This window comes from Tasmannia lanceolata, unplaced genomic scaffold, assembly GCF_043159265.1.
Source record: "Tasmannia lanceolata isolate RefF3 unplaced genomic scaffold, GAP_Taslan_0.1 ptg000020l, whole genome shotgun sequence".
NCBI lineage: Eukaryota > Viridiplantae > Streptophyta > Magnoliopsida > Canellales > Winteraceae > Tasmannia > Tasmannia lanceolata.
The window spans coordinates 9,651,581-9,663,510 of NW_027518697.1; the positions used below are offsets into that span (position 1 = coordinate 9,651,581).

The window sequence follows — 11,930 nt, forward strand, 5'->3', positions numbered from 1 at the left end:
TTGCTTGCAGCGGAAATCGGAGAATCGAGTGCTGGTTGGATCCAGGTTGTGGAACTGCATCTTTCGGATTTTCTCCTGGTTGGATCCAGGTTGTGGAACTGCATCTTTCGGATTGTTCTGTTTTTCTCATTTGCCAGATTTTTTTTGTTTTCTTTTTTCTTTCTTTTATTTTTTGTGGGACCAAAACTCTTCTTTGCTTCTAAGAGATTTTAAATATTTGCCTATATTTAATCCATACTATATGTTGGGAAGTTGCCTAGTTTCCTACTTTGTGAAAGTGCGGTGGAAATCAAAATAGAAAGAACTTGTGTTTAGGTTTTGGAAAACCTAGATATAAAGCCGGCTACACAAGAGTGGAGGCTACGTGGAGAGAGGGTTTTCTCCCAGTGTTGGCATGTGTGTTGGTGGCGTGGGGGGGGGGGTGTTCTTCTTGATTTACTCTTGTATTTTTCTCTTGAGTATTTTCTCGGGTTGTTCTATGTGTGTATGATCTTGGTTGAGAAGACAAGGAAAAAGGTTGCAAAGTGCGGGTTAATTTATAGGTTAACCATGTTGTAATTCTTGTATTTTTATTTTCATAGTAGATTGTGTCCTCGCCCTTGGACAGAGACTTTTTAGCCGAACCATGTAAACTCTTGATCTTCATCTCGTGGCTTATTTTAACTTTATAACTTTTCTGTTTATTTGTGCAAGACCGAATCGGATTTGCCCGACAAAATTTCTCAATAAGCGGTACCAAAGCAGTGGCTGCTGCAATCATCGTTGGGTCGCGGAGCGATCGTGGGTGTCGTTAGATCATGTTTATAGTGTGTCGCTAGATCATAGTTAGAGTGATCGTTGGAGATAGAAAGATTGTTCCAGAGATTCTCGTTCGAGGTGGAGCTTCGCATAGCCCAATTCAATATCAGCAAGTTTGATGGAAAGGGTGGTTCACCCTATAACATATTAGGGTAAAGAATATCCCTTTTACACAGGGCCTAGCTAAGGCGTGGAAGGAAAAGGATGAGAAGCCAGAGAAGCTAGATACCGGGTTGGAAGATATTGAGTCGAATGTGGTCGGCACAATTCGAATATGTATGGAAGTAACGCGGTCGGCACAATTCGAATATGTATGGAAGTAACGTTGATTTCAATGACAGTAAAAAAAAAAGCCCCTAAATTATGGGGAAGCTTTGCACGTCAAAAGGCTTGGCCAATTGGCCAATCACAGTATTCCATTTCAATCAAACATTTTTTATATGGGATTTGCCAGGAACCATCGCTTAAGGCATTTTGCGGACAGTCTGGTGCATGAAAGAGCACACGTATCATGACAAAATCTGTTGAAAAGTGACCCAATGTGGCTGCTTTCATGCAACATCAGCGAAATGCCTTTTGCGATGGTCCCTAGCAAATTCCTTTTTATATTGGTCTACTATCCAATTCAAACAGTCAAAATCTCATCTCTGTCCCTTTCCCTCTCTTGCTCCTTCTCTCTCCTTAAAATCCATGCTTCCCACCCATTTGTCCTCCTTCTCCATGGTCACTTGTAGAAAGATGTTATCACATCTAGTTGGAGGTCTCTTTTGGGTCTCTCTCATTTTATTCGCTATTCATGGGTTGACTCATTTGAGGTCTAGGAGGAGTTTCTTTCATCCCACTTTGATCTTCAATAGGAAGTCATTGATGAACAATGATGAAATTTCTTCATGAGAAACGCAACTTCGAAACCGATCCCAATCCAAGATCATAGTCTCCGAACCAGAGTTGATTGTTGACAGAGATTGATTCCCGATGCGGCGTCGATAAGATATGGTTTCCATCGTCCCTGGACCCAACCCAATTCAAAATCGATATGTCTTCAAAGGAGGTGTTTGTTTATGATGTTACCATAAGGCAGAGAAATAATTGGTGAGTGTCTTATATCATTTGCATGATCCCATTTATATTTTCAGTGAAGAGGAGAAACCCAATGGAGATCAATAAGCTCTTGAAGATTTTGTTTACTGAGTTTAGTTTGTATCTTCCATTCCACCATCCCTAAGAAATCAAATTGTAGAGTTAAAGTAAAATAAATATTACTTTCCAAGAGCTATTTGGTTGTTCAGCATATTGGGAAGGAAAATAGTGGGCAGGCAAATCCACTATAGCTTTATTATGAAGATGTCAGTTTTCTATAATTTGGTGATCTCAATTAATTAAGATTTTACTTTTCTTAGAAAATAACAATCTCTAATAAACAAAGAAGAAAACCTGCTGATAAATGTTATTTTACTATCCAAGAAAGTAAAATTCTTAAAAAATCGAGGTGCTACTTACTGTCTCTATCTTCCTTCTCTCCCCCAAAACCCCCCACCCTGCAAAACCCCTTCAAACAATTATCAAATCCAGCAAGTGCCAAGGAGATGAGCTGATCCTGACAGAAAGAATGAGTTGGCCGGCAATGGTCTCGGCCACAATTATAGGGTTTCACTGGCAAAGATTATAGGGCTAGGGTTAGGATTTCACTGGCCATTTTTTATCTTTTCTTGAATCTCTCCTCTCCCATGAGTATATAATTTGTACCCTAATGGCTCCTATTTTCTGTTGTGGGACCTTGCTTACTTGATCGAGTAGTCCCTGCAGCATGTTTGCTGTTTCCAAATCCATCTTGCTTTTGACCTATATCGGCCATGATTTTCCACTTGGATCACAAACAAGTACAGACATATTTCTTTATAGGGATTGGCTAGGGTCCATCGCAAAAGGTATTTCGCAGCTGCTCTGTCGCATTTCAGACCAGCGACCTCGTGAATGAAGACAGCAACTTTTGTCTCCATTCACGATGTGGGTGGACTGAAATGCGACAGACTAGCTGCGAAATGCCTTTGGGGATGGACCCTAGCAACTCTCTTCTTTATAATACAAGGGGCAGAAGGGTGGATCCGGAACCCACCCCCTCCCCCTCCCCCTCCCCCTCCCCCTCCCCCTCGCCCTCCCCCGTTTCAATGATTCTAAGAAATTCCTCTCATCTTCAAGCTAAGGTCGATCCTTACAAATTCCAAGAATACCAAACCGTAAAAAAGGGAAATCCAGAAAACAATAACCTATAAAAAAAGTTTCCAAGAAAATTTTATTTTCCATAATTTTGAAATACTTACATCCAAGTGGAGATGACGGTGAAGTCCGCTAAAATACAAGAAACAAAATCTCAGAAACTAGTGTCTCAGGTGATGAGAAGTTGCTAAAAATCCAGAAACAAAGAACTCTAGTCAACCCGATCAACCTTTTCCGGGATTTTGTTTCTAGAATTTTAGACGAATTAACCCTCATCTCCACTTGGAGATGCCCGATTTATCATGAAAAACAATTCCTAACAGCCAAACTTGCCCTTAGTGTGTTTGCTGACCTAGACTTTTTCATCCCTTGTTTAAGGTAGTTCATGTGTGTATAATTACGCTAAGACCCGTTTGGATTGTAGGAAATTCAGGAAAATCCTGGGAAGGGAAATCTTTTTTCAGAACTTCCTACTTTGGTTGATTACACATGAAAGCAAATAACTTCAATCAGCGAAGTTCATGTTCTAAATAAGCCAAAACTACATCGTTTTCCTCCAAATCGTGGAAAGGAAAAAAAACTCCTTGCCACTGAATGTGGAATAGAACAGTTGAAGTGTTGTTCAGTACCAATGAGAGCAGAACAAAAGGGTTTTGATGGCATCCATATAATAAATATGCTGTAAAAACAAAGATTTCATGCTTACACCGACTGCAAGAACTCCACTAGCATCTTTACCTGCAAAACATGTATTCTGGACATTCTTACACGCAAATGTGGCGAGGAATTGTAGTCAGTTGTTCGAAATCATCAAATAGGAAAACAAGTGAGATTAGAACCAGGACTTGCATGAGAAAAAATCTCATGAAGATGCCACCTCAACCATTTCCTGTTCAACGATGCTGGGCGCGACTGGGTAGTATTTGTAGTGGAGTTCGCCAACATCATCACCAGAAAGCTTTTTCCAACCGTCAGGTCCAACATAATACACTGAAAAGCAAGGCCATAGTGGGTTTTAACAACTTAACACATCATAAAGATTTACATTTATATGCACACTTCCATTTCTCCATGTTTACGCTCTGCAAACACATTCCCTATAATAGCAGGCTAGCAGACAGATGGTTTGTTCAGAAGAGAAAATATGTAATGTTCATAATGCAAAGTGAGACGTGAATTAGATATTGATAATAAAAAATGTAGCAATATAAGAACCGGAAGGGAAGGTTGCATTAACAGCAAGGAGTCGTTGAAAATAAACAAGTGACATTTGCTATCTAATGGACTACTGTATTTTGGTAATAATGATGACAGAGGCGCTGAGATGTTTATGCTTATGATGTTACAATATCATATGATATATATAGACACACACACACATATATATATATATATATATATATATATATATATATATATATAGAGAGAGAGAGAGAGAGAGAGAGAGAGAGATAGAGAGAAAATAAAGTATGTGCAGCTGCACAGATAAGCCATCTGTGCATGGGTATATAAGACATCCCTGTTGGTTCATTACGTGGGGATCCAAAGCATTCATTTGGAAGGCCCTTCCATGGATAGGGTGTGTACCAAAAATCAGTCCTATAGGATCATCCTAACCCAATCAAAGTTGGAGGCAAAATGGACAGCCACTGTGTGTCCATGTTTCTGCCCATTTTCCCCTCCACAAATGGCAGGGTTAGGATGATCCTATAGGGCTGATTTTTGGTACACACCCTATCCATGGAAGGGCCTTCCAAATGAATGCTTTGGATCCCCACATAATGAACCAATAGGGATGTCTTCTATACCATGCACAGATAGCTTATCTGTGCAGCTGCACATACTTTATTTCTCACATAATATATATATATATATATATATATATATATATATGAGAAAAGGGTTCCTGCGCTCGAGTGCAGGAAACAGGAGTGGGGCCACATTGGGGGGTGATCCGAAGCATTCATTTGGGAGGCTCCATCATGGATGGGGTGTGTACCAAAAATCAGCTCCATTGGATCACCATGGGGTGTCCATATGTGGGGGTGAAAATGGGCAGATACTGTTTGTCCACTAATCTGCCCATTTTTCCACCCCACAAATGGACACCCTAAGCTGATCCAATTGAGCTGATTTTTGGTGGACACCTTATCCATGAAAGGGCCCATCAAATGAATGCTTTGGATCCCCCCCCCAGTGTGGCCCCACCCCTGTTTCTGTGCTAGTGTGCAGATAAGCTTATTTGTGCTCGAGCGCAGAAACCCTTTCCTCTATATATATATATATATATATATATATATATATATATATAGCAGAAGAGAAAATGAGAGAATTATTTGAATTTCTCCCAAAATTCTATGAGAATTACACATCATATATATATATATATATATATATATATATATATATATATATATATATAGCATAAGAGAAAAGGAGAGAATTATTTGAATTTCTCCCAAAATTCTATGAGAATTACACATCACTTTTTTGACTTTTTTTTACATAGGCACCCCATTCAACACACATATTTCAATCCTACCCTCCCCCCCCCCCCCGCCCTCCTTTATGCTTTTTAACAAAGGCACCCATTAAAGCCACATAATTTCAATCCTACCCCCCTCCTTTATGCTGTTTTAATTATGGAAACCTCTATAGATTGGAGGGCTAGGATCAGCCTATGGAAATGATATAGACTAGTAAAAAACCCCGTGCGATGCACGGGCCGACAAAGAACTGTACATACCACATCATCAGTTGATCCAAACCGTCCATTTGATGGAACACAACATCAATAGGTTGTGCCCGTAAGATCATCTTCATAGGCTTATCCTAGCCCTCCAATATATATAGACTAGTAAAAAACCTCGTGCGATGCACGGGCCGACAGAGAACTGTACGGACCACATCATCGGTTGATCCAAACCGTCCATGTGGTGGAACACAACAGCCATAGGTTGTGTCCGTAAGATCATTTCCATAGACTGATCCTAGCCCTCCAATCTATAGAGGTTTCCATCATATGTTGTTCCTCTTAAGGTGCCCGGAATTCGTCAATATTTTGAAAGGTGTCCTGAATCCGTAATATTATGTAATATGTTAACAAAAATCCGTAGTATTATGTAACATATGCACCCAATCCGTAATGTTTGCAAAAACAAAAACGCCACCATGACTTTGTCCACTTTTTTTTTTATGAAAAAAAGCATAAAGGAGGGGGGTAGGATTGAAATTATGTGGCTTTATGGGTGCCTTTGTTAAAAAGCATAAAGGAGGAGGTAAGATTGAAAATATGTGGGTTGAATGGGTGCCTTTTTTAAAGAAAGTCAAAAAAAGTGAAGTGTAGTTCTATTAGAATTTTTGGAGAAATTCAAATAATTCTCTTATTTTCTCTTCTACTATATATATATATATATATATATATATATATATATATATATATATATATATATATAGAGAGAGAGAGAGAGAGAGAGAGGAGAGAGAGAGCTGACCGCTAGCAACTCCACCACTAGCTCCATCTCGAAACGTTGCATGATAAATAGCTCGGCGAGCCAATTCACCGGCTTCTTCAATTGACATGTCATACCGATACCTGATACAAACACAAAGTTATCAGAAAAATATTGATCAACTTTTGACCATAAAATCTAGTAGTAAAAGGCCCACCTACCCATTATCCAGCACACCATAGGCGTATGGAGAACCAGATCCAACAGAGAATCGTGTTCCTTTGAGCCTGCCACCTTCACTGTCTACATAATACAAACCAGGCCCCTAAATTGCACATGAAAGAATGATTTAGTTAAAATATAAATAACTAAGAAGTAACATTAGATGATAAACAAACTAGATTATACCGTTTCATCCCATCCGGCAATCATGGTTCCAACTGAAAGGCCCATTCCACGGTATGAGTAAAGAATATTGGCCAATAGCTTGGACGCACCAGTGACGGAAATCCTGCGCTTGTTTGCCAGCTCGTGCAGACGACACTAAAAAAATAGAATCAATGAACATATGAAAGTATTAGAGAGGCTATAAACTTGTGGCCCGACAGCAACATCTTATTCAACATGGCTACTGTAATAGCAGAAATGGTCAGGACTCGAAAGTTTAGATCGAAATCAAAATATTCAGATTAAAAAGGAAAGGAAAGAGAATAGAGGATTAGTAAGTCACCTTGGTTCCCAAATTTCTATGCCAAAACTGGCAATCAGCAGCCCCTCCAGCCATAGTCCCAATCATATAAGGATTGATTTCAATTATTTTCTTCACCGACTGTGATGCTGCAAAACACAGAATGGATAAATATTTTGAATAGTCATGAAACATTTATAAATAACTATCGAGAGAATAACACCAAGTATTTAAAGTCACACGGCCATGTCAGGTGAAATTATATGAAGTCCATATCAGGAAACACTTTAGATATACAACTGAACTTCATGGGAAATCAAAATGAAATCTGTTATATGGGCAAGGTCATAAAAGGCCGAACATTCGAGGAGAGATGTTACTCCCTTAATGATGAGATGAAATGTTAACAAGATGCAAATCTTTGCAATAACCATAAGACATCAAGCTCCAGAACAAAGTAAAGATGATTTCATCTAACAGTCTCCTGTCCGGATTGAGCCTGTATCTCAATTCGATGAGGCTCTGTGTCTCAACCATTGCGGTTAAAAGTCCAATCCTGCTAACCTACCCAAAAAAGGAAAGAAATTCTTCTGTCCAAATTTATCTTGTGCTTCATTGCACAACAGTAAATCAGCGAAAGAACATATTTCTGTAGTGTTCTGCGATAGTCAAAAGCAAGAACTTAACTCCAGCTTTATAAGCCCAAACATTCATCAATTGGACCAAAAAAATGATCAATAAAAAGCATGGGTACACGGTTGTTTACATGCGCATTGAGCAACTTGAACTCACCACCGTTCTTCAATCTCCAACGCATCTTTCAAAGCATTATAAAACAGGTGATTTCAGCATGCCACATGCAACAGTTCAACCAAATTTTATGGACTAAAATAAGGGAGTGAAAAGACTAGTTGTCCTCCTCAAATACCACTAGGTCTTCAATCATGACTTTTCATTTACTCAATAACCACTTGGCTTCACTCTTATGACTTTTCATTTGCTAGGTACGAAAAATGCAGTTTGAAAGCGAGACTGCATAGCAATATTCACCGGGCAGAGCCGCGACTCATGGCACTAACTTAGACCCAAACATTTACAAGATGGCCCAACACAAAAGAACCAGCAGACCTACACATGAGCTATGCAACACAATGAAATCAACACATCTCTGTCTGGAACTTCCGTGGAGACTAACCTGCGTTTTTTCCTTGTTTAGAAAAAAATTGTCAAAGCATGTCTTGATACCAATAAGAAAGTGGACTATTTAGAGGAAGATAACGAACCAGAGCAAAAACTAGAGAGAAAAGAAAAGAGTAGAGAGGAGATTTTGCTGCGAACGGGAAGTCAAGAGATAGCAGAATCTATCAGGGAGGGTAGGCGGAAAGCGGTTCAAATCAGAAGAAGAAGGAGACTAGAAAAGGCGGAAAGGGAAAGAAAGGAGAGAAGGCTGGGAGAATGGAAATGCTCCAAGTGTGGTCTGGTCAATTTAGATGGAGAGAGGGAACACTAGAGGTGCCACAAGGTCTGGTCTAGAAACGACCAGAATATTAACAGTCGCTTTGGCCCCCTAGGTGAACTATGACACCTCAGGTTTTCAAATTTATTTTACAGATTCGAGAAGGAAGATGTTATGGAAATATAGTCAGTTTCAGTTAACAGAACAACATGAAGATTCTCTATAAGAAATTAACATTTAAATATACATCATCAATCTTTGCTTGATTCAGCTGACTCCATGTTAAGTTAAATTGTCCAAAATAAAAGACTATACAGCATGATCACTTAAACATAATACAGCTTAAACAAAAAGCACTAAGCAGAAGTGTTTAGAATGTAATGCGTACAGATATATCCTCCCATGCTAGCTCGAGAATCAGCAGCCACCATAACACCCTCCTTAAAAATGAAGGCCAGTGTCGTCGTCCCTTTCGCTGGCTTTACCATCTGCACTGCTTTCTTCTGAAACCCATCAAACTGGAAAGAGTAACAAAAATTAGCATCTCCCACTCCCTCACACATTTAACTCAATGCCTAAGAAAAACCCAACATGCAAGAACTCACATCGACACTAATGGGAAGCTCGAACGACGGGACAGATGTAAATCCTCCACAGAGATCATCACTTCCCCCACGGAAAGTGGAAAATGATTCAAGACCATTTGTATCTAGCTTCATGCTTAAACACCTAGAAAATATAAAAACTGGCTTAATCAATATATATCGTATACTTATTATACACCACGAAAAAAAAACCATTTTTTTTTAAATTTTTCAGTTTAATGCTTATACACCTAGACATTATAAAAACTGGCTTAATCATTCTATATCGTATGCTTATTATACACCACGAAAAAAAAAAAAAAACTTTCTTTAATTTTTCAGCTTCATGATTATATACCTAAAAATTATAAAAACTGGCTTAATCAAATATATATTGTATGCTTATTATACACCATGAAAAAAAGAAATTTTCTTTAGGCCTTGTTTGGATTGCAGGAAAAACATTTCTTGAGGGAAATTTCTTCCTAGGAAACTTTTTTTTTTTTCACTTTCACAATGTAGAGGGAAATGATAAGCTTTAGGGATATCATTATAAATTAAGGGTCCCTACAAATAAAACTTGGGCAGTGGTGGTTCAAGCCATTTTTTTCATGTGTAATCAAACAATAGAAAGGATGAAATTTTGGAAAAGTTCTTCTTTTCAAAAAATTTCCGAAAAATTCTTGCAATCCAAACATGGCCTTGTAAATATTTTTCTTTTCAAAGGTAACAAAAGAAAATAAGGAATCAAATCATAATAATAAAGTAGAAATTTTTTGAGAGAGATTTTGCTAGCAGAATGTGACGTTGTTCTATAGCATTCAGAGAAAACCCTAGAAATTTAACGAACATGTTGATATGATACAGTAAAGCTAGAAAATGAGAAAGAGAAAAAAAAATCGATATTAGGTCATGAGAGGTTCAAAGGACTGTGTTTAATCTATGGAGATTTGAAAAGGGTAAAAATAAAATCGAGATTGAGGAGAACAGAAAAACCCTAATCGTACCTTGAAACTAGAAGCAGAAGAAGAAGAGAGGATTGGTATAGATGAAGATCTGGAGAATATGAGACATAAAATGAAAGCAAAAGGCTTGCGAAACAAGAAACGATGGAAAAAAAAAAGGTGATGATTTTTTCGCTCCCCTGTAGGATTATGCGCTCCCCTGTTCACGTGAAATATGGGCAGACTTAACTATTTTTGACGTCCAATCACGTGACAAGGGGCGCATAATCCTACAGCAGGGCGAAAAAATCATTGCCCGAAAAAAAAAAGGGGTCTATAAAGCTGAGTTTTTAGTGTGTTTGGCGTACCGTTTGAAAAAACGGTGTTTTGGTTCGTAACGGCGTTTTGCCAAACTGCATTTTCATGTTTGATTGGCCAGATCAAAACGGAGGTATTGTGTGTTTGGTTGCAAATGCCCCAAAATGGAGTTTTACTGGTAAAATGACCAAAAAGAGCATGGTTTGGTTGGCCTCAATGTAACTCAACTACTCTCTCATTAGGCCCAATATTAAAAGGTCATTAGGATCTCATTCAAACACTGTTAAAACTAAACATCATTGCCAAAAATAAAAAAGGTTTTACCTTTGGGGTTCTTCTCCTTCTTCTTCTTAACGGCCGGATTTGACGGATGAGTGGAGGCGCTGAGGCAGTGAGGCGTGAGAGGGTTTGCAACTTTACAAAGTAGATGAACAAAGTAAGAAACTAGGGTTTCTTTTAATTCTTTTGTCTTTAAAAAATCAAAATTAAGAGATCATATATCAGCAACCCCTTGTTTTGAATTAAATATTAACAATTTAACAAATTTGTGTCCTCAAGAATGATATTAACACCCCACTTTTTTGGTATTTGACGTAACGCATAAAATCACACGCATATACGTAAAAATGGAGTTTGGTGAGGGCAAACACGTAAAAACCCACAGCCTAAAAACTCCGTTCAAAATGGCGTTTTGCAAACGGACCTCTCCCTCCGTTTGCAAAACCCCGTTTTGAGGGTTCAAAACGGTGTTTCAAACAGCGTTTCAAAAGGTGGCTGTGCACCCAAACACTCTCAAACGGCCGTTTGGCCCCAAAATGGTGTTTCAAACGCCAAACGGTGTTTTAAACCGTACGCCAAACATGCACATAGTCCCTTATATTTTTCAAAAAGTACTGTACGGACCATATCATAGGATGATCCAAACCATCCATAAGACAAGGTAAATACTAAATAGGATTCTCCCCAAAAATCATTTCCATAGGTTTCCATATTACTAGGATCATCCTATTGAAATGATTTTTGGGGAACAGCCTATTTATGTTGTGTTCCATCTTATGGATGATTTGGATCATCTCATGATGTGGTCCGCAAACCCACAACCCTCTTACATGGATTAACCAAAACTCACAAACCCGCAACCCTTTACTAGCTCCCCAACCAAGGTCGTACACCGCAAGTAACCCGAGAGAAACCCCGATATCAGCTCTGTTTGGTTGCAAAAAGTAGGGAAGACGGCTGAGCATTTCTAGGAATATGAAATATCAAATGTTGTTTGGTTGTCATTTTTTAGCTCAAATCCCATTGGACTACTAGACATAGAAGAGACATCATTATTAGCTTTTTGCTTAGGTGGCGCCTATGTGGCCGGATTGTCCCTCCCCTACTTTTCCAATGCCAAACCTTGTTTTTGGTAAATTTTAGAGGGGAGAAGAGTAGAATATGAAATGCCATGTGTAATCATTACTTCTCTCT

At 38.7% G+C, this 11,930-nt stretch overlaps 1 protein-coding gene across 1 annotated transcript; it reads right to left on the bottom strand.

Moving 5' to 3' along the window:
* Nucleotides 1-3,507: 3,507 nt before the first annotated feature.
* LOC143855119 (proteasome subunit beta type-5-like) lies at nt 3,508-10,355 on the bottom strand. Its single transcript, XM_077365311.1, has 8 exons — nt 10,203-10,355; nt 9,217-9,340; nt 9,000-9,129; nt 7,198-7,304; nt 6,876-7,010; nt 6,689-6,792; nt 6,510-6,610; nt 3,508-4,005 (listed from the first exon to the last, which is right to left on the bottom strand). Exons 2-8 carry the CDS (start codon nt 9,328-9,330, stop codon nt 3,878-3,880), a joined length of 819 nt encoding a protein of 272 aa, XP_077221426.1. The 5' UTR covers nt 9,331-9,340; nt 10,203-10,355; the 3' UTR covers nt 3,508-3,877.
* Nucleotides 10,356-11,930: the final 1,575 nt, after the last annotated feature.